The sequence below is a fragment of the Calonectris borealis genome, chromosome 1 (assembly GCF_964195595.1).
Source record: "Calonectris borealis chromosome 1, bCalBor7.hap1.2, whole genome shotgun sequence".
Classification (NCBI taxonomy): Eukaryota; Metazoa; Chordata; class Aves; order Procellariiformes; family Procellariidae; genus Calonectris; species Calonectris borealis.
In genome coordinates, this window is record NC_134312.1 from 15,481,494 (window position 1) to 15,508,240 (window position 26,747).

The 26,747-nt window shown below is 40.4% G+C and overlaps 1 protein-coding gene across 2 annotated transcripts in view; it reads right to left on the reverse strand.

Annotated features, from left to right (window-relative positions):
- Positions 1-19,865, reverse strand: part of ATXN7L1 (ataxin 7 like 1) — a 121,116-nt gene extending 101,251 nt beyond the window's left edge. For both annotated transcript variants that reach the window (XM_075145116.1, XM_075145124.1), the window contains exons 1-2: positions 19,548-19,865; positions 18,957-19,025 (exon numbers count right to left, since the gene is read on the reverse strand). In XM_075145116.1, the coding sequence (XP_075001217.1) occupies positions 18,957-19,025; positions 19,548-19,662 (184 nt within the window). In that variant the 5' untranslated portion in view covers positions 19,663-19,865. The remainder of the gene's footprint in view (positions 1-18,956; positions 19,026-19,547) is intronic.
- Between the last annotated feature and the right edge of the window lie 6,882 nt (positions 19,866-26,747).

Below are 26,747 nucleotides of genomic sequence, written 5' to 3' on the forward strand. Positions count from 1 at the left end.
TTGGCCTCTCCATGTTTCTGTTTCTCCATCTGTAACACTTCACAGAAAGCTTGAGAGGCTTAATTTATTAGCAGCTTGCCAAGTGCTTTAGACAAGTGTGTTACTAAAGCATTAAAACTGTGTTCACTGGTTCTGAAAGGGTAAACCGTTAGTCAAACCAAAGTAAAACCAACAATATCCTTAAAAGAAGGCTACAGTTTTTAAATGCAGAAGTATCATGTTTACCTTATTTGCCTTTATAGAAGAAAAATCTCCAGACTTCAGGTATTTTATTACAGTGGGACATCAGAGATCTGAATTTCTTCTGAAACTCCTTTCCCTCCATTTACTATTTACACTCCTGAAGGAGGTGATAAGCAGAGAGAAACAAACCAGTAACACCAAATGAAAGTGACACATGCCCAGCCAGACTCACTGTCCCCAGACCACAGGGAAAGACCCCTACACACCAAGGCCTGTCAGCAATCTTTGACAGAACGTCAACTACAGGTCACCTGATCAGGGCAGAAAACAGTCTGGATGCTAATACAGACAAGGGTAAACTGTTCCCAACACCTGCAAAATACAATATATTATATACTGGCAGTGAACACTATTTAAGCACTAGACTTCTTTCAAAGCAGTATCGACGAGGAAGTTTTGAATCTATACAAACCCAAGGTTCAGGCTTTCACTCTTTTGTAGATGTTGCTTGTGCTGCAATATCACTGAGAGAATTCTCACAAAGCCATCCCTGGCAAGAAAAACAGTCCACCTAAAATACTGACAATGGACAAGGATCATCTAAAAATACCAGCTATATAACACAGACACATATTGACCAACTCCCAAACACTAGTTCTACTTAAGAGTATATAGGATATACTTTTTATAGCTAAAACCAGTTGCTATAAAAGAGACAGCTGAAACAAAATAAGAAATCCAAAAGAGAGACTGATAAATAACAGTACTGATTTCTTGTATTTTTTCAAATTATTAAAACATGAATAGCCAAATAAAACAAATATTCTCCAACATATCATGAATTAAAAACAGCTTTCATTAGGCAAAAGACCCCCAGCACACTGTATATAAGTTGTAACATCAGATGAGGGAATGTAACTGATGCCTTGAAAGAGGGTCATTTTGAATCACCAGATACCTGAGAAAAATCTCGAAACCCAAATCAAACATGACTACAGAGAATTTTCTAAATATATGAATATATGTATACACATATACATATGTTTTTAGGATATCTGCTGTAAAGCCTGTAGAATTTCAGCATACAAATATGGCAACGCTGCAGTGCCATCCTTCATCTTGTCCTTACTAGCCTTTTTGTGTGCTTTAGATCTTTTTTCAGACTGCAAATGTATATTTGTACTACACTTTGCTGCTAGTTTAGCCAGCACACAATTTAAAAGATGGTCTGATGCAACTGTCAGGATTATGCACTAGCTCTCTGCATCCTTAAGCTCCCACATCAGCACAAAGTGTTTCAGTCCCACACTGCAGAACCTACCCTGCCTATAGCATCCTGAAGAGTCACTATAGTAAAAGTAACAATTTTTTCCTCCTGACAGGTCAATGTGGCTCTCTCTCAGCAGGTGACCGGCAGTAAGAAAGCAGAGTTTCAGTTCAATCAGATGTACAGAGATGGAAGTACTCCTCTCCTGGAGCTGGCATCTGACCTGTGTGCCATATCAATTACATACTGTTTAGCAAGAGCTAACGGGATTCTTCACATCGCTGCCATTCAGGACAGGAACTCTTCTGGTGTGAGCGACTGCTGTCATTTGTCTCCCGCAGAAGCACATCTTGACATTTTGGTAAGGTGAGTAGCGAAAAGAGGAAGGGCTTCTTCATAATCAATAGACATCAGATGGAAACGCATGGTTCAAGATGCCCTGCCTTTTTATAGGCAGGACACTGACACAAAAAGTGAAGGAAATATCCAGAATGGTTTGGTGCCATCATATGCTATATGAGGCTATGAAGCTCTGCAGCTTGTTTCTCCTGAAGCAAGTAGAACTTTTGGAAGATGATGGTCCTGATCCATTTAGACTTTGAGACTATGGCATGACAATCTAGAGCATGATTTTTTTCAACATGTACCTTGTTCCTGTAGAAGGCAAATGAGAAATAAGAACTTCGGTGCTGTTAACATCCAGCTTGAATAACAGCCATGAGGAACACTATCTCACAGGAAGGATCTTTATCTGACAGCAATAGTGAGATAGATCTGCCTAATACACAGCCCATCAAACCACTGCCTTAGCTGGTCACACTGTGCAAGCAGAATAACTTTATCTGACCATTTCCTCCAGTTTTTAACGCATCTGTGTCCCCACTGCAGGGTATCAGTCTCCTTCTTGAACTCCGGCTTTCAGATTAGAAATTACCCTTTTTAGTGCCTTACGTCAAAGCTTTTTTCGTTGTTGTATTTGCCATAGTCTCAAATACAATTTACCTGAATGCAGGTATGGATTAAATGATGCTGGGAAGGTTAAGTAGACGTAAGATCTGCTTGATCTTAGCATGGTTGTTAGTATTCTGCAGCAAATACTGGCCTAATAGCACATCCTGGCCTAATCCAACATTTGTGAAATTGTGGATAGAGAGGTATCTACGTAGTGAGGGAACCATGACAGGGACACTCAGTCCAAACATTCAGTCCAGCTGACTACACAGGTAACACACTAAAGGCGACTCCAAGTGTAAACTTCTAAATATTTCTTAACTACTCAGCTAAGAACTGATGGATCAGACACCCGTCAAGCTGTGCCACCTTGTCACAGGCAGCAACAAGGAACAGAGGAAGATTCAGATTCCCTGGACTTTTAGAACCCTGTCATGGTACTACTACAAGGTAGCACAGGACATATGTGACCCTGCACATTCCTGATCAGAAACAGCCTGAGCTCACGCACAGAGAATTCACATGGCTCTAGAACAGAATACACACTGACACATGTTTGGAGCAAACCCCATCTTCGAATTCACAGTTTGTTTTAGCCTTTCTAACTGCAGGAAAAAAAAAAACAAAAAACCCCCAAAAACATCTATTCTGCAATTCTGAAATTCTTTAGTTTTTGTTGGGTGTGTAAGCCCAAAAACCTAACGTTTCATAAAAAGAAATCCAATATCGCCTATTTTCTCTTTCAGAACCTCAATTCATGCTGCCTTCTCTTACAAGTTTTTGGAGACAGCAATACTGGTAAGGGGATGAGGGAGGAGAATTTATAAACTTGAGTTGTAGCACATCTGCTTTCCACTTATTTTGTATACAGTGCTTACAAGAGTTACAGGACCACCGGCACTGGGGAAACCTCTGAAAGTGTGTCTTCACTGAAAGTAGGTTAGGTGCTTCCTTTACCCCCCCCCCCCAACACCTCTCATCTAAGTTGAACGGTACCTTAAATAAGCATTGATTGGCCTTGCTGTGGGCGTAACCAAGAGAAAAGGTGACTCTTTTGCTCAGACTGGTGATGATTTTATAACAAAGATGCAAACTAAATGATGCAAGCGCTAATGTCCTTGAAAAGATTCCTACTATTTCTTTTGCAAAAACAGGACAAGAAGAGTTCTCACACAATTTATTAGAAATTACAGGCCCTCTTACCTTACCATAGACTGACCTGCAATGTCCTCATAAATCCATGGACAAGAAGGCAGCACCAAGAAAAACACGTTAACAAATGTTGCTTTGCTTTGCAAACAAAGTAAAGCCAAAAAAGGCATTCAGCCCCAGCTGTCAGTTACATGAATTTACAGTGAGAAGGCACAAACTATCTGCAATGCTTCCGAGGCGGCTAACAATTATATTGGTAAATGATTAAGTTATGCTTAGAATTAATGACTGGAGGGATATTTGTGGTTTTGATTACCAGGAAAATATATAGGGAGAATAGAAAGTGTTACTTCCTCTTTTATTTGCTTTAAAGGACAGTCCCCTTCTCGCCCATCCCGCTAGAAAGCTGCCTTTTTGCTTTGATCGCTTCATCTTTCCCATGAACTTCTCTTTTAACAAAAGAAGCATTTAACATGTATGCAATTTTAGGGAGAAGAGGAATTAAGAACAAAAATCTTATGATCTGTACTGAATTTCTATGATAGAATAGGCCATAGAATTTCATCACTTTATTCTAACTTCAAATCCAAGCTTTCTGGCTGGCTAAAGCATCCTTCCTGGGAAAGCACCAGGGCCTTATGAGAGGATTTTGTGCAACAGAGGGTCTACTACATCCCTTGATAAGCTGTCCCTATTTAATTGTATCATTAGAAAGGTGCACCTTATTTCTGGTCTGAACTGATCTAGCTTCAGCTTTCAGCCATGAGAATCCCCTTAATCTAGCTGACACAGAACCATCTAACTGTCAGATACCTTCGCCCTGTCTAAGTACTTACAGACTTATCAAGTAGCCTCTACCGCCTGTTGATAAACTAAATAGATTGAGCTTCTTAAATCTTCCATTTTAAAGCTGATTATCCAGACCTCAAATTAATGTAGATTTTTCTGAACTCCTTCCAGTTTTTGCAATACCTGATGGGATACAGTATTTCAGTAAAGCTGTATAAAAAGTAGTAGTATTCACCTCCCTCCTACTCTCCCAGTCAGGCACTTCCAGCCTTCTTCACGACTGCTTTGCACAGGGAGTAATACTTAAATTAATCAACCCTCTAAGGTAAGTCTTCCTTCCCTAGTTATATTCCACTTAGAAGTTCTTCCTAACACAACAAATTCAGAATGGACAATGACCAAATTTACTTCCATTTGTTATAAAGAAAAATATATGTATTTTTTTAACCCCAATAGCATAAGCTCTACGTATGATGGAATGTATGAATTCCGTGCCTGTATTTTACAAGAGAAAAACTGCAGAGAAAAAGATTACGTTGCAATCATGTAATAGTTACCCAATTTAAAGCTACCTCTTTAAACTACTATTTCATTCAATAAACTCACCATTCCCAGCCTATTTTGCACTACAGCATTCTGATGCTCACTTGTATATTCACCTCTTGAGGTGCTGGGTGGCCACAGCAGATTTTATTTTCAGCAAAATCCAGTGGGCATAACGAAAGATTGCTTCAGGCTAGAGGCAGTGTTCTACCAGACAAAAGGCAGAGCTGCAGGCTAGTCATGGAGAGTTTGCTAATGTTACAAATCTACCCGTGTAGTGAAAATTATAATCTCCCATTATTACTTTATCACCAGCTAGTTTTCCTTCCTATCTTGGATGAAAAAAGAACTCAAGTAAAATCATGAAGTATCTAGGATGACCATTTCCACAAACAGAAACAAAAAGCAAACTGCCAAAAAAAAAATCAAAATACAGATTATAAGATCATATCCTATCATATCTGGTAAAGTATACATGGTCCTCACTGGCAGAGCAGATGCAGAAAAGAAGATGATGCTAATGATGTTTGCACAGGAAAAGAGCAAGCAAACTAGCTTCTGGAGCAGTAACATCGAATTCTACTTTTAAGTAATTTTAAAATGATAGAAAAGCACCATACTAGTATTTGTGGTGACTTGCTAAAATATATTAAAGTACTGTGGTTTTTTTGCTATAATAAGAACCGGCCTATTCTCATAAGCTTGGTTTGGGTAACTGTTCTTTGATAGCAAGATTAACCCCAACAACATATTTTGAAAGATAGCAGTCTTTGATCACTGATTAATTTTAATGAGCAAAATTTGGTGCCAATGGGAGCACCATCTTTTGGAAACTGGTAAACAGAGTGCTAGTCAGTAAAGCCTGCTATGACCTCTCACAGGGAAAGGCAATGTGCTTTGGTCATTTTGCCTTTTTTTTTTTTTTTTTTGTAAAGAAATACATTCTATGTACCTGTATTCTCTTTGTAATTTAGAAATAAGGTATTGTTCCTTTCCTTTCCAAATCATTATGCAGTAACATATTTCAGTGAGGACTGGACTACATCCTATCATACACACTAGGCTTTCAGCATTCTTTCATTTAATTCCAGTGCAGGTAAGATTAGGCTTTCAGCAGCTGCCATATTTGGGTTCAAAGATGTCTCTGCCCCCTTTCAGTGACAAATGGATTAATTTCTGCACATAGCTGATAGAACACTTTGGGTCTTTTTCCAATGAAAAGTGATCTATAGACATTATCAGGAGTCAACTTGTTTATTCTCATTTCTTCCCATTCAATCGCTCCCTCTGCCTCTCCTCACACTGACAGCTGGGCTGTAGGCATGAATCACATTTCATACCTTTCCTCTGGATATACACACACTGCCCCGATTATTACTCAAAGCAGCTTTAATACATGATTTTGAACACATGGAAAGCCTCTCTCACAACCTCATAGCATTAAAATGAAAAAGCTTTTAAAAGCACTTGTCCTGTGTATTGTTTTCATAGCACTCTCTGCTTGCACATGGTACATCAGAAATCTGCCATGAAAAGCCCACATTCAAGGGATTCTCCTGAAGTAAATTCAAACTTCAGAGGAATTTGGACACAACAAACTCACTCTAGGGTTGAAAGTCCATACTAAGAGTCAAAGCTGCTTAGAATTTTGCATGTCATTTGTCCTCTGATCCTGTAATATACAAACAAATGGGCATAAAAGAACTAATACAGAAGAAGAAGGAGGAGCATGAAAGAATGACAAATGTTGTTGCACAAAGAATGTGTTAGTTTCTCTTCACTTTTTGCCTAGTATCAAAACTAGGGCACTATTCAAGAGAACAGATGAGGTTGAAGCCTAATAAAAAAGGGAATGTTCAAGTATTTGGAGAACAGAGGGCATGTTTAGGAACAGAGTCAAGGAAGATTAAGATTTATCTTTCAATATTTATATTATTTTTGCAGTCTGGCAATTACAATTGGTTTCGCTTTCCAGCTCCAAGACAGTAAGACAATATTAACAAAACAAATAAACTGCTTTCACCAGAGATCTGTTCTGTACACTACTTTCCTGTGCACTATACTATCAGCTTTGATGCCTCCTTCCTCCACATCAACTAATTATTCTCTGCCTCCTTCAAACTCCTCCTTAAAATAGCTGCCTGCATGAAATTTTTCAACATTCATAGACCGATTTTTGTCTTCACAACATACACCGCCTATGGCTTTGTCTGAAGTGCATTGTAAGCCCTCTGAAATATAGACCATATCTTATTGTTTTTTAAAGCTACCACTCTTATACATGTTACATCATTTGAACATGTTACACATCTCTTTAGAACTTTTCCAAATGTATATACTTAATAACAAGGAATTAACAAAAAAAACCCCCACAAAAACTCACATTTAGGATAAACTCTTACCTTCCAGGAAAGCAATAAAGGTTTACAATAGCTTTGATTTGCCAAAGAGCTTGGAAAACAAACAGTCAGAATAGTGAGAGTTATCTTAAAAAGCTGAAAACAATAATAAATGCCGCAAAATAAAACTTATAGCATTGCCTCTTTCAGAGATGCAGTCAAGAATAATTTTTTCTGATGAACAAGAAACCCAAAAATATGTAAAGCTGCATTACATCTTTGAGAATCTAAATACCTACAAGGTTTGGTAATGTTCACACCCAGTGTGTTGCGAGTTATGAGAGTAGCTGAAGAAAACTTACACCAAGCACAGAATGTACAAAGACTCTATCAAAGCGCTATACACACAGCTCACCATAATTTCAAGAGCTTAAACATTTTTTCTCCCGTTTCTCTTTATATTTTTCCATTGCCATGCACTCAGTTTCTTAGTATATTTGCCCAAGGTTCTCCAAGTCTTCTAAAAAGCCAAAAATAAAACGAAAGCATGAATACAGATTAGAACCACAAAACTTTATGATAGTGCACAAAAAACCCCTGAGAGACCCTGAAGAGAAAACCTGAAGACTTTTTTTCTTTTCTTTTTTTCCCCAGTAACTCTGCAAGACAATTTATATAAGCTGTTGGGATGACTGAACATTGATAACCTACAGGGACAGGCAGAAAGTTGCTTGGGAAAGGCAGGCAAGGGAATGGGTAAAACCTTCCAAGTCAAGGGATCAGCTCAATCCTCCATGCATGCGCAAACAACTCTTTCCCGCAGCATTCTCTTCTTCCTGTCTCTTTCCTCACACAGATGATCTGCTAAAGATATGCGAAAACCTGAGATTAACGTCTTAAACACTGAGGAGCCTGCATCATGAATGACAGTCATTCCATATAACACCTCAAAAACCATTAAGTCCTGCTTTCTCAGAAAAGTGCTGTATCATAAAGTATGCCTGCCTGTAGCATGTAGGCAGCAACAACCTTGCTTTGCCCTGCAAGACAAGCAAAAGCCATACAATGACGTTTTACCACAGCACCGCACCCAAGCTCTGATGATACACCCTGTGCAATACGACATTAGCCAGGGCCCAGTCCATGATAATGTAATCCTATGGCCTTGTCTCAGCTACGGAAGCAGGAAGCACAAGGCAGTATCAGTACGTCATAGATCGTGTACCTGCATTATCTACTTATGATGCACTGCAAAGAACAGAACTACTGAGTTAGAAACCAGCAAGCAAACTGCTTTCATGTCCATCATGCAATGTGACAGATATGACCAGTCACCAAAGCATAGAAGCATTCTGCTGCCACAGCCATGGTCTACATACTCTTCTCTCTCCCTGGAGAAAAAGCAATATTGTCTGGATTTCTCCAAAATGCTGCTCTTCTTAATGGCTTTGAACTTTCTGAAAGACATGTTATGGATTCAAGCATGGGGTTGTCAGAGAGCACAAACTGCTAGCAGTCTTCTCTCCAGTCATCTCCAAAAGAATCTTTCATCCGAGAACCTGACCCAAAGGCTGACCTGGCATATATTGAATGGCATCAATTTACTCTCTCAGCACTACTCATTATTCCCATCCCATTATTTCTGATACCCAGGACTCCACCCTCTTTCACACTGACACACTATTTTTTGCCCTTTTTGTTTCCACCCTTGATGGTTTTTGCTTCTCCTTCCCATGACTAGGTCCAACTCCACCAATCCTGAACCCATGCTCATCTTACATATCCATTTCCTTTGCTTTATTCTTGCCTGTCCTAGAATTTGCAGTGGAAAAAGAAACCAGTCTGGAAATGAGGTTATTGCACATTTTCTCTCTCTCTCCTGCTGCTTAGTAAGCTGTGCTATTCCTCCAGTTGAGCTGAACCCACACCTGCAATTTCAGCCTTTTTTCCTCCTACTTTTGAGTCACTCCTCAAACCTTTTCTCTTGTATCATTTCCTTCTCCACAACAGAATGCAAATATTTATTCCAAGAGAAAGTCAGAAAACATAATAATCATCTCACGTTCTCTGTTCCCACTCCCTTTCTCTTCCTTACAGCTCACCCTTCTTCCTCGTACCATAGATACGAAACACATCTGTCCCACTCTTTCCACTTGCCTCACTCACATCACCGCATACCTCACATTTCCTTTCTCCTCTTGCTCTGATAGAACAGCAGGGCTTTCCTATGTTTGGAAATCTACCTCTGACCCCTTGCTTCTCTAACTACACCTCCTTCTAACCTTCTTTCACCTCTAAGCTCATTATGAACTGTTTGATAACAAATTACACTTTTAATTTGTCTCTAACTTCAGCCTGAACTCCCTTCAGCTGTCTCTCGCACTCCACTGAAAATATTTTCACTAAAATGTCTAAAAACCTTTTACTATTGCAACGTCAAAATAAGTTAATCATTTCCATCATCCATAACCCTTGCGTGTTTTTCATAAAAATTAAATGTATTTCTCCTTTTGAAGCATTCATTCTCCTTTTCTGACTTCCATGACTCTACCCTCTCCTGCTTCTCTTCCTCCCTGCACCAACCCCTTCACAGGTTGCTGGAAGGCTCCTTATTCCTCCTTTGTCTTCTGGTAGGGCTCCATTGAGCTACATCTTTTGCCCCTTCCCTTACGTCTGGGAATTTCATCCACAAACTCAGTTCCTAAGGAGACAGGTCTCACATAAAGTAGATTTATGTCTAAACAAAAAATCTCAGCCTATCTTTCTGACACTTCTTGTCCCTGAGTAGCTGTCAGCTTCAGCTCAATAGAGCTAGAACAGAACCTAGATGTCACCTCTCCCACCCTCTTCTCTCCACCTCCTTTCTTGATCACTGTGGACAGCATTATCATCTTGCCCATCATTCAGATATGAAATACTATGTCATCTTTGACAATGACTTATCTCTTGATCCATTCATTCAGGTTACATCTATATCTAAATGATTCTTCCTGTCTTGCATCCTTAGGACAAAGTCTTCTCTAAACATCTTCAGAGCTAAAGGTTTGTCCGGGCCTTCATCTCACATTAGTTACCAAAATGATCTTCTTTTTTGTCTTGACAAACATTATTCTGCTTGTTCACGCTGTTCCAAAAGTTATTTCTTCTATATTGTCATACTGATCTACCACTATTCTCTCTGAACCCTTCTATGCACCATCCTCCATTCCAACTTTAAACACTGGGAACAACTCATCTTTGCTTTCCAGGCTCCTCTGTTTTACCCACACTGTACTGTCCACGTCCTACTTGCTGTCACACCATTTACTCACATTTCTAGTTGGCTCATGATGTCAATATCCATTTACTAAGCTTTTAACAACCAGCCTGTATTTTCATTCAGGCCAACTTCCACACTTGAGTAAGGATACCTTCCAACCTCTTGCAAAAACTACTTCACTGCCCTCCGAATATCACCTTAAAGCTTTCCTTGCTACAGTTCTAAGAAAGTCACTTTAGCTTAGACTAAAGTCTACCACCTATCATGTTGAGCAACTAAGTGCTTTTGTTTGTCGATATTAAAACTCCTGCTTTGTCATATTTAAAAAATTAGTTCTCTGCGGCACAATGATTTCACAACATACATGCACACATCCTTCCTCCCTGCGCTGGTACCCTGCACAGTAGCGTCTAGTCTCTGATGGGACTGCTGGGCATTAGGATCATGCAAATAATAATACTGCCTCCCCAATCATAGCAGTGACAGATGAATTACTTATATTCATCCAGATCATTGTCCTCTGACTGTCTCCATTCAGCCCCAAACAAACAAGGTTTTGGCTCTGTCAGTGGTTGTTGTGGTGGCATGGGTCCAACAAACTTTTCAGATTTAAATCATCAGTAGTATTCTGTCTCAATGAGACACAAGCAAGAGCAGCTTAAAAAATAACTGGATATGCTAACTACCACCTGATAATCTATCTAATCTGGACAATCACAAGTGGCCAGCCTAAAGGCCACTTGAGGACAGAATACCTATCAGAGATTCAAAGATGAACACACATGATGATTTACAGTTCTGTAAATCTCTGCTTCCATTCTGACCATTTTAGCTCACAACAACGACAAGCTGAAGTCACCTTATTTTGCCACTGGAGAGATCCAGTCCATTGTTTTGTCTTGGTAGAGAAGACACTTCTGATACAACAAATCTGTCAACAAGTATTACTTATACGACATTAGCAGTGTTCAATCCAAATATAACTTCAAATTCCCAGTCTCTGCGCGCCCCCTACGTCTAGCCCCCCACAGCAGGAAAAGGAAGCGAAAGAATGACTGGGCAGAAAACATCAAACACTGTATATTAGAGAAAAATTATAAACAAAACAAACAAAGAGCACAGCAAAGATCACCACACAGAATCAAACCCCATGAACTCTTGCCCTTTGCCAGTCATTCTTACATCCTGATGCTACTTCATCAGTCACCCTTCTGTCTCTTCTGCTGAACACCTGCTCCAAGGGAACGGAAAGGGAAGCAAGCCTAAATCTCTTGTGTACTGTGTGCAGCTCTGTCACAATACAACTGCTTCCGTTTTACAGAGCATTCAGGAGGGGCCTGGGGATTAAGTGAAACTGCACTAGATGTACACTGGTACCAGCGGTTGTGTAGAACCTAGAACTTTTGTCTTCGAGTTCTTTGCTACTTCTGGCTGATCCTCTTTCCGGTCTGGGAAAATTCCACTTCTTGTTTGCCAAACACCACACATTTTATAAATACATGCACACAGAGACCAAAAAGCAATTTTAAATTCTATTTGCTGTCAAGAATACAGATAAATAGGAAGATGTGTTGGGCTTAAGGCCTGTTTTATTAATATAACTTAGTAAATTATGAACGGAAATTGCTGAATAATATACACAACATTTCAGAAGTAAGGAAGACATCTCTACTTCTATTGAATACAAGACCAGGAGCAATCAGAAAGCCCACTTCTCCAGCAACATCAGTGGCTTTCAAGCGTAACTTTTAATAAGCCATACAACAAGTTATGACAAAACCACTCCCTGAAAATCATCAACATTCAACCATAGGAAGGGACACAAAAAAAGAAAAAGAGAGAAATGATGCATGCATTAGTTGATTTTCCGTTGCCTCACATTGGTCTCAGGTAACTCCAATCTGAGTCAGCTTAGACAGCTGCATAGCACTACGATAAAAAATTGGAACATTTTACCCACATCATGTCTATCTTTCTTATCCAGCAAAAGAACCATCAAAGACTTCTTGCTATAGACTTGCTGAGAGACCTCTGTCAAACACCCTTACTGCGTCACGACAGCATTCGCCACAGGTTTTTTGGCATATAAATTACCTAAAGACACCAGCTTCACCTGGCATCCTGCACCATTAACTCCTGAATCAGCTTTCTCAAGGACAAGCTGCAGAACTTCTCCACCAAGTTGAACCCGGAAGACAGAGAGATCTGGTAACTTAATCCATGCCCATGTAAACTGAAAATCTTTCTTGCTAGTTATTCCAAAATTACTCTTAATAACAAGTTGTCATGGCACTCATATAACCTTATGGTGAAGTTAACTCTTTAAGAAATACTCATATCTATATACTCTTTTTACTGAAGGTGATCTTTCTTAATAATGCATGCAGTGTTATAAATCTAAACTTTCACTGGGACTACCAGAAACTTACGCTTTCTGCCTATGGACTCCTATGATCCACAAACAAAATGTGATTTGAGACATGTTTTCTGTAGGATTTGCCACTGCTTCCATCTCATACACCTCAGCCTTGGTTAAATGGCTAACGTTTTTTGCCCCAAAGATAAAACAGAACCTGATAATGTCCTAATTTTTAATTAACTAGGAACAAAAGGCCCACTTCAAGGAAATTACTCCATTTCACAATGGAAATGGTTCAACTCTTGTGTGTTTTTTTTATGGAAACTTGTATTTAATCTATAAACTATTAAACACATACAGACGCAGATCAACAAGAAAACACACACCTGTTTTTGTATCTCAATCAAAATTAAATAGCAGTCATTTCACTGTTTGTGGTGACAACAGGGCTTGGGGTACACTCTAGTAAATACATCATTTCCCTCTTTCTCAAGTATTGTTATAAATTATAAGTAGAAGGAATGTCAGAGACCGATCTGTAGTGACAGTGCTGTCAGTTGACAGAAAATCACACATGGTTTCCCCACCAGTGTCAAAAAAGGTACCTTAAACTACAGGAGATCTAACCTCTTCAGAATAACTGTTGCACAAATACTGGAAGAAATATCACCTGAACTCCATCAAGATATGTGCCACCTAACAAAACCAGAATTTTTAAAGAAGTCATTTCTAAAACAACAGTTTTAGATACATATTCAAAAACATCAAAATCCTGATTCAAAACACAGAATGTCTGATCAGAGAGCATTACCATTACTCCACTCTTTTTATCCAATATGTGGATTGATGAACTAAAGGACAGGTTTCAGAAAATAACTATGTAACTATAAGGATAAACTACAATTGTGACTAAATTTCTGGGCACTATCACACATAATGTTTCACTCTTCCTCTGTCACCATTCCTTGAGACACATTAAATGAGGTGACAGCCACAAGCAGGAGCCACGCCACTTCCCCGCAGAAGCTGTTCATGGCGGGGGGAGGGGAGGGGAATCAGACTCAGTTATCATATACTAAATTTATCAGGCATTCAAACACCAGAATGCTCACCAGAATTCAATCCCACTGTCATTTCTCATCCTAAAGAAAACCCCCATAGGGACCTTTGCTCATTATTCTTATTCCCAGCATAAAGATAAGAATAATAAGAAAAAGTTTCTCTTGACAACAGCCACAGTTTTGTACCCTGCCAATTCTAATTTTTTTCACTCATCAAGCTCCACCTGAATATTACATCTGTTTAAGAACCAGTATCTCTGGAAGACCTTATTACCTTACAGGGAAGAGAAAGAAAATTATACAACATTCACCCCTCTCTTTTACCCACTGCAAAACCAAAACCAAAACCAATCCTAAATTACCAACTATGGTGGTCTAAATTCAATAACCTCACCTCTTTCTTTTGGGGTACGTGTTTAAAACTTTGTTATAATTTTCTTTCCCTCTCAGCCCTTTCCAACATTCCCTACCACCACAAAAAGATGAAAGATGAAGGTGGCTAAGAAAAACAAAAATGTTTTATTCTTAAGTTTTTGTTTGATATGTTTTTAAAGGAGACAAACAGCACCACTGGCAAACCACTAGTAAACAAAAAAATAAATAATAATTGAAATAAAAAAGATCTACTCCAATCCCTATGCTTACATTAACCAGCTGGTTTTGTCCTCTTCTTTCACAATCTCCTCATAAATAATTTTTGTTCTCTTCCTCTTGCTTTTCAGAAAGTAGAATATTGTATGCTACATGCTTTTTCTCCTACAGAAGTGTTCCCTACCATTTCCCAACCTCCTTAACGTCTTATTTTTCCATGAAGAATGACAAAATCATCAACATATTTTTCTGAAGAATAAAAAAATACTGAAAGCAAAACTAATCAGTATCCCTTTAATTTTGCTCTGGTGCTGCCAAAGGATTTACCAAAAAGCTTTCCATCAGATATTTATGTGGGAAGTCAAAATAGGAAAAATAAATTGTAAACAACTATCCAATAGATTTAAAACTCCAGTTTGCATGTGTAATCGTCAAGTAAAATGGCCAAATTTGGGGCTGCACAATAAGGATAGAGAATCTCGAATTTTAACACAACATCAGAAAAACAGAGTAGAATTTTTTATGCAACATCCTTAACGCTAAACAATAATGAGTCAGTACGGTTAGTGAATAGATTATCTAAGACAAAACACACACATCATCAGATTGAAACCTCAATAATACAAACCCACTGAACTGAGAAACTGAAGTTGACTATGACACCAAGTACCCAGATATAGATCTAAATCCCATAGGTCATATTTAACTCTGCTGTAGTTCATGAAGATACACAGGATATCTTCTGCTCCTTTACAGCCTGTGCCTACCTAGAAATACTCCCAGCACTTAATGCTTGCACATTTGCTAAACCAATTATTAATAGGAGTTCTGTACGTAAGACAACAAAACTCACATTCTTCTACTATAATGTTGTATAAAGTAAATGTTGTATAAAGTAAAACATATGTCTCCAAAATTAATCTAAAATCAGTTACAGATTATAGCTGATAATAAAAGATCACTGTATCTATCTCAGGCATACAGTTACTGTGACTTTTTACAGGACACAAATTGTCAAATAAATATAGATTCCTTTTACTATGCATGCTATCTACAAGAAAATCTTCAATTCTTTAAATATGCCATTCAACTTTTTAAAATTCAGTATAAATTCTAAATGCTGCTCCAATTCTGATAACCCCTCTTTTAGCTAAGCTGGTTGGTTGGTAGTGATTTGTCAGATAAGTTACACAATACTATTTCTGCTTCCTGATTAGATAAGCAGATAAGTTTTTTTTCTGGCACAAACATTTATGCATAAAATTTTTCATTTTCTGTGAACACTTGCAACTTCATAATCCCCTCTCCCCAAATCAACATGCCAGTAAAAGTCAACCACGGACATACTGCATTTGCTGAAGGAAAACATAAAGTAAGTATTAGCATGCAAAAAGCAATTCCATCTATAAAACTGAACAAATGTTCAGGAAATTTCTCTCCCTCTGTGCTGCCTACATATACACTGTAGAATAAAAAGCAGTGAGCAATATTTCTACTGCAGTCTTTACTTCTGCCCTAAAGATGAGGCACAGAGGGCATGTGGCCTCAGTGCACCTCTTGCATTGCAGAAATGAACAGCACAGCCAGACTGCGACCCCTTTGCCCAGGGATGTGCTAAGAAGTATCAACCACTTCGGCAAGAGGAGACTTGGCAGTGCTTCTCCGCACTGTCACTGGGGAATGCTGCCTCCCAGGTCCCCGCCTGGGTCAATAGGAGGGGGAAGAGCAGCCCATCGCTCTTAACACATATAATACACAACCAGAAAGGAGGCAGCGATGCAGGGATGAAGCTAGCTAGAAGCATTTTTTGACATCTGACATAATTTTTTTCTACAAAACCAAAGTGAATCACCTTGTTGTGGTCTGGAGGAGACCACCATCTTCCCAACCCTTCCCCCCACCACGCTCTCCGCAAAGAGTTTCACTAGTCCAAAAAGGCTCCTTGTTTAACTGCTTACAAGGGAACAGCCATGTAAATCAGGTCGTATCAACTAAAGTTGACAAAACGCAGACAAATACCACAAGAAGTAAATGTGACGAGATCAGATTTTACATTATCTTTATCAAGCAGGAAGTAATTTTTGATACTTAAAGTTCTGTCCGTCCGTAATCCTCCAGTTACCTTATACCTCTAAAGTCTGATTTTTCTACGACACCACTTACAATCTCCTGGCACCACAAATGCCATAAGAAGGCCTACTCAAATAGATAAGATTGCAAAGAAAAATGAGTTGAGTTTGGTATTAAGACCTACCACGACCACAACCCTTGTCCACGAACAAAGCAAACAGAAGAAGTCAACACATCACACGACAGATGTGTGCAAGATCAGAATAAGCACACAAGCGTTTCTGCAAGTACATGAGCAATGTTTTCTGCAGACCAATCTAACTCTTCAAATTTTTCCATACCTTTATTAATAAGGACAGTGAGGCTCAAGGAAGATTTACAGTGGGTGTTCAGAAACACAGATGGGTGTGGTGAAAACACCTGTATTAACAGACTGCTTAAGTGAATACAGTAGAACTATTTCAACACATACTAATTTATTCAAACTTTGTGAAAGTTTTTTCTAAGTGATCCAAAGCAAGTTATTACTTGGAAACAATAAAATTCCTAAAGCTTTTTATTTTCTAAATATAACAGTCAGTTTTGTTTTTATAAACTGTATTACAATGGAAGTACTGTAAAAGCTAATAAGCGCTTCACACCTGTCACTATCATAATGTCAGCAATGAAATTACACTTTGTTTGGAAATAATTTTTCTGGATAATGAGTTTAAATAGAGCCCCTTTGACGGAATCTCTAACACCCCCCCCAAAAACAAGCAATGAGAGACTGGAACTGATAATCTAAACTGAATCTTTCTAGGAAACAATCTGCATATTAGGTATGACTAAGGAGTAGGGATGTGCTTCGATTTTTATGTCTCAAGCAAGCTTATAATAAGAATTTGTGTTCAAGGACTTCTAGGCGCAAAACATTTTATCTCAACAAATTAAGGCTCTTTATGAAGGCCAAGCTCTAGTTGCAAGATTTTTGTTTGATTACTTTTGAATCAAACATATGCTCAACGTTATTGACAGACATACAAACCGTTTGAGCCTTGAACCTTTTACCTATAAATATACTACATGAAAATCCCAGTTCTGCCTCTAACTTATTTCTGGGCTGGCAAAATAGAGAGGTTCAGACATGTAAGAATCAAGACAGGAACACAATCAAACTTGACATCTCTATGAAGGTCTTTCAAACAGGAGGTTTTACGGTAGTTTAAATAATTTTATTTAATGTGTACTCCATGCAATTTTAGAGTTTATCACACAAATCTACGTTACTGATTAATTCATTCTTTTTTCAAGAGCTTGTTTAGAAAACATAAGACTCCTTTAAGCTGCCAAGATGCTCAAAATTAAATTCACGTGTAATGACAACTATAATGTAACGAGAAACTTAACATCATTTCAGAATATATATTATGACATTACAGGTAATAGCAGGATTTCTCTCAGCATCAGTAAGTCACACCAAAGTTTCACTATGATGGGATCGTTCGTTATGAACTGACTTCACAAGAAATATTTCTCATGACAGAAAGATTGTATATGTATACTGCTTTCTTAACAGAACAGAAACAAACAGAAAGCTACATGAAAGTACGTCCCAAACCATTGCACTAGCTGCATTAGGTGTTACCCCAGCAAAATGTTAACAACGCATGTCGCAAACAAAATGCGTCAACTTGATTTGCCTACACTCACCACTAAAGTTTCTCCTCTTGCAACTGACAGAACTGTGTCAGGCATGGCATATAAGCAAACACCATTAACCTGGAATTTGCCTGTTCATACTTATGGTACCAGAAAACCTTATGGCCCAAATGACCAAATATTTGGTTTTGCATAATATGCATAGCTCAGCCTAAAGTAAGAGAATATTAGACGTTGGCCGCTCAGTTGACTGTAAGTCATGTTCAGCAGTGAGAATGAAAGAATAAAATGCGACTTGAGCTAAAGTGAATGAATTCAAAGATTGTAACAGACCATTTCTCTCTGCAAGTGAAAATGTTTTTCACTACAGTCGCCAATGATAATATAACATTTAAAGTTGATGTACGGGTTTATATGCTTATCTTCACACAGAAGCAAGTGAAACGTTGCACCAAGAAAGGACAGGGTCTTCAAAAAAAATCCAATATGGCCACTGATGTGTAGTCGTCTTTTGACTTAAAATTGCCTTATCTTTTACCACGTCTGTCAGTCGCACACATACACCTGTTATACTAGTACTTCAAAAGAAGTTGACACAGTGACAGTCATCTGTGTGTATCCAACCCTGAAACATTCTTCATGGCAGAGAGATCCACATGCTATTAGACTACCCTGTCAAGGCCAAACAACAGTCATCCACAGCCACCAAGACACAGACAGGTAGAGAAGTGCACCAGCACTATCCACTTACCTTCTTTATTAAGCCTCATAACCTCCCTGCTTTTTCCACCCTCCTTTCCAGTCTCTTCTAGATCTACACCTGCAGAAGAGAAGCAGAGTCAGGAAGCGCCGAGGGCCCAGAGGTGTGCATTTATTGTTTGGCGGGGGGAGGAGGAGAGGTGAGGAGGTGAGCAGTGTTTCTATTTGCAACAGCGAAAGCACAATGGTCGGAGCATCTGCCAGGGAGCGGAACCGCCGGGCCCCCCGCGGCAGCACCCTCCGGCCCCCCCCGCAGCATCCTCCGGCCCCTCCGCGCCGCGCATCCTCCCCCTCGCCCCCTTCCCCCAACGCGGCGCCGGCCCAGCGGCGGAGCCCGCGCCGCGGGGCAGCGGCACGGCACGGCGCGGCGTGCGCCAGCGCCTCCCGCACACATGGCACCGGGGGCTCGGCGCGTCAGCTGAGCGCCCGGGGGGGCGGCACCTCCCGCCGCGCGGCGCGGCCCCGGGAGGAGCGGGGGGGGGAGGCGGCCCGGCCGGGCCCCCGGCCGCTGGCCCCGCCGCTGTGCGTGCGCTCCGGGGGAGGGGAGCGGCGTGCCGAGCCGCGGGCCGGTCCCTGCCCTTACTGTGCGGGGGGGCGGCGCCGTGCGCGTGCGGGGGGGCGGCCTCCCGCACCCAGGCGGCCCAGGGCTGGCCCAGGAACGCCTCGGGACTGGGCACGGGCCGCTCCAGGGCCGCCATGGCGCCGCGCCTGCTCCTGCCTCCTTGTTGCTTTTCCCGTTTCCTTCGGCGGCGGCGGCGGCGAGCGAGCGAGCGAGACACGGGATTCGAGAACGCCGCACGTCATCCTCGGGACGTTCCGCCGCCCACACGGGGGTAGTGTCAGCCCCTGCTCCCTATCAGATCGGGCTCCCCACCGCCCAGCGCGCATGCCCGCGGCCCCCGCGCCTGCGCGCCGCGCCCCGCGACGCCGCCGGCAGCCGGGCCTGCCGCCCGCCCCGAGGGGGGCGCCGGGCCCGCGCCGCCCCAGCTCAGCGCCGCCGCCCGGCCCGGCCCGGCCCGGCCCGGCCCGGCCCGGCGGAGCCGACGCCGCGCGGAGCGGAGCGGGGCTGGCGGCCGAAGAGCCTCGCCAGGAAGGCAGCCGCTGGCGTTGCGCGCCTCGGGGTTGCGCACCCCGCGTCTCGCAGCGCCCCGCAGTAAGTCCCTGGGACGCGCTTTCGGTAATTGCGGCACGGCTCCCGCGCCCTAGCGCGGCCCGGAAACGGCCCCGGATTGCGGGGACGGGGCTCCCCCTCCCCCCGACTTCTTCCAGCTGCGCCCCTGTGGATCACCTATAACCACAACCACAGCCATTTTGTTGTCCAAATACTACCTAATCTGTGTTTGAGTACAGGCTTCGTCTGTTTGCAAATGGGTTTTTTCTTGTTTTGGTGTTTTAGGCTACGGTACAGCAGCTCTGAACTCACAGGTCCCACTCCTCTCAAATAATAACGAGGTTTTCATCTCCCTATATACATCGCATATACATAAGCTATGGGATGTACATGCTTTTCATTTAATTCTAGGGCTGTGTCATTTTTGGTTTATTTCTCCATTGAGGTAAGAATAGAAAATAACACTACTGTGAAAATTTTTGTACTCCATATACTGTGAGGAGTTACAGCATAAGCCTATTGCTCCAGCTCACACCTATTCAGCCAAACATAAGCATCACTGGTGAAGGACTTGGTTTCATTTAAGCAGCCTCACTGACTCCACATGCAGCATCTTTCATACAGCTGTACAGCCCCAGCAGGAGTACTGAAGATTGAAGTTTATGGTTCAACAGACACTTCTCGGAGTTGTGGTGTGGGCTTTAAGTGGTCCTTTCGCCGTCCTGCCTCTCTTCCCAGCCACTCATTTAAGACCCTTTGTCACCATTCACTTTTTGCTGGTTCAGACCATTGTGGGACAACACCGAAGCAGAGCATGGAATTAATGTAGGCTCAAGAAAAAAGAGTAGCATTTAGAGCCCGCTCAAGGGTTGGAGCAGTGGCCAGAGGAGCAGGACAGGAGGTGCTGAAGTAAGCACTGCTGCCTGCAGAAAGGACATGGTACTACAGTCTACAATGGATTTAAGTAAATTTCTTACAATTTCATTGAGACTGGGTTCTTCACAGTGCTAAAATGGATAAACATTTGGGGCAAAGGACAAACACCCTTTGCCTTATATACACTGTCAACAGATGCGGTATTAAATACAGACAGCATTCATACTCCACCTCTTCCAAAAAGTAGCTGGAATATACAAGTTCCATCCTTAATCCCCAGAGGCAAGCCTAAAAGCTTTCATACCATGTGGCCTGGCCAGAGGGCCTCCAGTCATGTAACATTAGCTACAAGAAACTACAGGAACACAAAACGATCAAAGAAGTAGAAAGCTCACCAAAGTACGCCTCAAAAGAGAACCAGTCAATTGTGGCAGGCATATTAGCAACCAACATGAAGCAGCCATAAGATGTGTGACCTTAGATGCATTACACACGGAATTTCCAGAAGCCAGAAGAGTAGTAGTGGTATAATACAAAGCCCTGCAAGACCTATTCTGGAATATTAAGTACGGTTCTAGCCACCAGTTTAAATTAATCTTCCTACAAAAAAGTGTGGAAAGGGTTATCAGAATGATCAGAGGAATTAGGAGTCTATCATATGAGGAGAGCTTGACTTAGTCTAGCAAAATTCAGCTGGGAATGGACGTGATTGATGTTTTTAATTATAAGCAGACATATTTATCAATGAGGAAGAAAAAATAAAGAGTAGACATAAACTGCTTATGTTGAGGTTGAAAACCCTGCTCACTACACATAAAACTCTTTAGTCAGGAACAGCAAGATGGAACTCCTTAGGAGGAATGGTAAATGACATGAAGTTAATAGTCAACCATGTTTGGCACTTGTGCTCAAATTCACTGCAAGATAGCTGAGCAAAAGTCTTGACAGTGGCCAAACAGTCTCATAATTAAAGAAGTTACACTGCACAGCTTATACCATAACACTTCTGTGATTACCCAAGACATGTATCTGGAGAGAAGATACAAAAGAAAGACATGTGAGCACCCAGGAAATCCCCATCAATGAAAACCGACATAAGATTTCAGGGAAGTACATATGGCCAAACATCTAACTAATATTAAACGCTGCCACAGGATACACAAGCAATAAAGCAATTCCTAACCACACAACTGAGAAAAAAGTGTGGAGGAGGGGGAAACTATTTAATACAAGCTGCCACAAACCAAGCAAAAAAAGTGAAGAAACTTTCCAAGTTTAACACATGGCACTAATCTACATGCTGCTTACCATGACACACTGTAGAACTACAGTCTAGGCTCTAACAGAAACAGACCATATGAAGGAAAATCAGCATAAAATCAAAGATGCAAGATGAACCAATTCCTTCCTAAAAAGAAACGATCCAGTGACTTACAGTTTGAGAGAAAGGTTTCCAAAGCCCTCCCAAAGGAATTCTTCCTCCTCCCTACCATATGTATTCAAGAACAACACTATCATTAAACAAATGGTTCCACAATCATCAGAACAGATATGCCCAACTTTCCAATGATCAGCACCTTTTGTTTGAAAAGTGCAAGTTCTGCTTTGATTACGTCTGTGCTACCTTTACAATCTGCACCAAGGAATGAACCCCATCCCTGAGCAAACTATAGATTGGTTTGTTTCCATTGGTTTGTAGGGTGCAAGTTCTGAAGCTGCAGAAAAGCACCCTCCGTTCTGCGCCAGGGCTCCTCCCCAAGAACCCTACTTATTTCACTCCAGATTGGAGCCAAATCAAACTAGACTATGTGGCATGGACAACTGTGCGTTATGCGCTAGAGCCCTATAGCGAAATAGGAAGCGAGCCGATCTGACATTATAGAAGTTTTTCCCATGGCTGGGAATATGTGTAGTTCTCTCTTGTGAATATGAACTCAGGCTGCAGCTTTACTGTAACAAGGGCATTCAGATGGTTTCTTCTTCCCTTTTCCTGGCATCTGCATTCACAAAACTTGTAGAAAGACAATTCTATTTAAGACTTTTACTCCTCTTTCAAATTTGTTTGTATTAATCAATGGATCCAAAAGTTACGGGTGGAGAGGAAAAAAGGGAGGGAAAGGCACAAACATGATCACAAACATGAAGACTTATTTCCATAGGAAATGAGTAAATTTTAAACTGCACATGAAAGTGCAGATTAAACATCCTCTGTTTCTTTTCTACCTGCTCACCAATACAGAAATTTAGTTCTTCTATGACCTTGAACAAGTCACTCTGCCATAGAAAAATAAGTCAGTCAGGAAGGGTACTTCTTTCCCTCCCCAGTCCCGGTGGATCTTATTTTATTTCAACTGCCGAGTAGGGGCTTCCTTTTACCATGTGTTTTTTCAGAATTTAATATAATGCAACCTTGATTTTGGTTGCAGCTTCTAAATGCTACAGTGATCCAATCATAACATGGAATTAAAAAAGTAAACTATAAGCAAATTAAGGTCTTTAATTAATAAGAAGCAAAATACAGATGAAACCTTAACTCTAATCTTTTTAATCCATATATCACTGGTCTTTTAATAAGATGATCTCCAAATGCAAGCTTTCCGCTAAGTAACGAGGAGATAAAAATCTTATGTTCCTATATCTACTTACTAGAATTATAGTTAAAGACTTGGGCTTTATAAAAGCACAGGAGAAGTTAAGACATTTAGAAGAGATCCAAAGCTGTGTATCAATCTTTGGCTTATGTGGAGATCAATCCAACATTTATATATAGTTTTCAAGATCTAAATGTTAAGAGATAACAAACTAAACCAGCAATTCTTACATGTGGCTATCAGGAACATCATATGTAGTCACCACGTACAAATAAATGATGACATGATTCCATTTCAACTCCACTGTCATACACTGAGAAAATATCATGAGGTTGCTGAGGGTGCATGTGTAGTTACAACAACAACAAAAATTTGTGACCCTCTACTTTAAATCACGTATACCTGGCAATAAGTACACCAGATGTCTTTAAACTGGCTACAAAAGTATTACAAAAAAACCCCAGCTGTGTAAGGCTTCAGTATCGTAACAAGATTATAAACATACGATGTTCTTGTGACAAAGTCATTATGATTCGCAGTTTGGCAAGAGATTCATTAGTACTTCTCAGGATCCTGTTTTGCAATGGATTTACCACAATAGTGGTTTTATCTTATATAGCAGAAATTATTACATAGCAGACAGTTTTATGAACCCAGGTATCTATTTTGGTGGGAATGGAACAGTAAATGAATCACAAGATAGTCAGCGATGGAGTTTGCATAAGAAAAGTACCAGCAAACTAGCTGGCTGTCAGTCGTAGAAGTACAGAAACTTCAATCATCCTCCAGGATTTTGAGAAGTGTAAAACTAACTTATATGTTGACTTGTGTGCAAATGATTTTTTTATAGTGGATTTTTACACTCTTGCTAATTTTAACTGATCTATCTGTAGTGCCTTTTTCCACAGTGGATAAATGAAGTTTCTATTTAATACTGTAGCTGCACCTCAGGGGAAAAGATACCAGAGAAGTTTGTATTGAGAAGGTGCAAAACCCACCAGATAGATAGTCCAGCCTTTCTCTGGTGAAACTGATTCGGAAACGTTTTTTTTTAATACAATGTAGATCTTAGTCTGCTATGTGATAATTAAGGTAGCTAAATTCATTAAACAAAACAGGTACTTAAAAAGTCCTATATCTAGGTTTCTGCAAAAAGATGCGTACAGGATGGCCATTAAAACAACTTAGCACTTAGCAAGCCAAATGTAAAAGCCACTATGAGCCAGTCTGCCTAGAGCCACTCTGGCCAGAAGTTCAGTCCCTGTGCTATTTCTGATCTCTTCGTAATTTCAGAAGGTGTCTCAAACACCATGTGAGTACCATCGTGGAAGACTTGAGCTAGAAAACTGTATTAAATAGACACTTATAGCAGAGAAATCTATTTTAATGTCCTGTGGAATAACACAAGAAAAAAAATCTAAATTAAGCTTTTGGTTCCATCTTAGCCAAAGAAGCCAGCACTTAAAAAAGAAACAGTCAGAAAAATGGAGAACTGAAAAAGAAATTCTAAATGAGATACTCTTGTATCCCAACAAAAACATATTTCTCAAACAAGTGTTGCAGATTGCTTCACCCAAAACAAAACAGTGCTTGAGACACTACAGCAGCACTAATCAGATGAAATGGGAAATCTGAAGAGAGGTATACTGCACAGATCTATGAACAGAAAATGCACAATAAGATAACTTATTACAGTGAACTCTGGAAAGTTTAAAGAAAACATGCTATCAAAAAAAGGCCATGAACTAGAGGTGGAAATCAACAGTTACTACACATTTCAAACCCAAGAGAGTTATGTGAAAAAATAAATTGCAAGTCCTTCAGTTACAGTGTCTAAAAGCTTATACTAACCAATTTTGCTCAAGTATTGGTTGTAGTCTCACTGCATTAACGTAGCACTGCAGCTAATTTATCCTGCTTTTCAAGAGGATAATTTATCTTATCTACTGTATTACCATAGCTGGAGTGTTTCTGATACCAAAGCTAGTAATGGTAACTATCAGTGTATCAGGACTGCCTTGTACAGTGCAGACATGCATCTTCACTGGACACAGGGACTTACCAATTGCTTGTACGACGCAAAGCAGTTTCATTTTTTTCTGCAACAGTTTCAGGTTTCAGACAGGAGTCTCTGAGAGTTCAGTTCAGACCCGTCTTCCTTTCCAATATTTTCTCTCTCTCAAGAACGTTCCCCATGTCCCAGCCTCCACCAAACATCTGAACATCCAGTCTCAGCAATATGGTACAACCCAACTGAAACATTGATCTCAAACTCACTTCTTAAAACACAGTACCCAAGGTTCCTGGTCTAACATTTATCAGGTGGACTTATGGCAAGAAACTGAGGATTAGACCAGGTCAGGAGAGTGCATTCTCTGCAGAAAACTGAGGGGTAGATTCTTAACAGGGTGGCTATCTGGGAAGACGGGAGACATGAATGACAGGTCAAAGCATACTTGACAGGCTAAAATTCAATTTCCCTGTGTTGAAGGTACTCAAGAAAGATCACAGGGGAATTGTTTTAAAACACTGTCAGTGCATGTTTTGTACTGCTTCTTGAAATTATTAAGCGTATCTAGCATTGGTGCAGTGAATCACTTGTATTTTACTTATTAAATATTTATCTGTTTTGTTTTATTTGAAACAATTTCTTGGTAAATAATAGCAACAATAATATTTTTGAAGGCCATATCCGGAGTCTAGAGGAATGCTCTTAACCATCCAGTTGGGATAGAAAAGTAGCAACTTGTAGGAGTTCCCTGAATTTTTGAAAGACATGGCAAAGTTCTTTAGATTCTGAGATATAAAAACACTTGGGGATGGAGAAAGTTACCTCACCTCAGTATTAAGTCCGCATTCAAATAGCATGCTATGTTCCTAAGCTTTGCTCTCTCACAATGCCTGTATGAATAACAAAAACCACAAAACACGGGTCCCCAAAGATCTTCACACATTTCTCATGAGGTAGGCACAGAATATATACTTTCATTAAAAATTAAGTTTGCCCTGCTGAATAATGTATATTATAACTTTCCATTCACCAGCCATGTTTGTGTGTGTTGGCAGCGCACAACACAACAGCAACTTACTGGTCTCCCTCACTGCATCGTAATCAATTTTCTTCTGTTCCTTCTCAGTGTAAATGCCATCTTTCTCCTGTTTGTATCCCTCTTTCTCCCAAACTCTTCCATTTTCTGAATTCTGT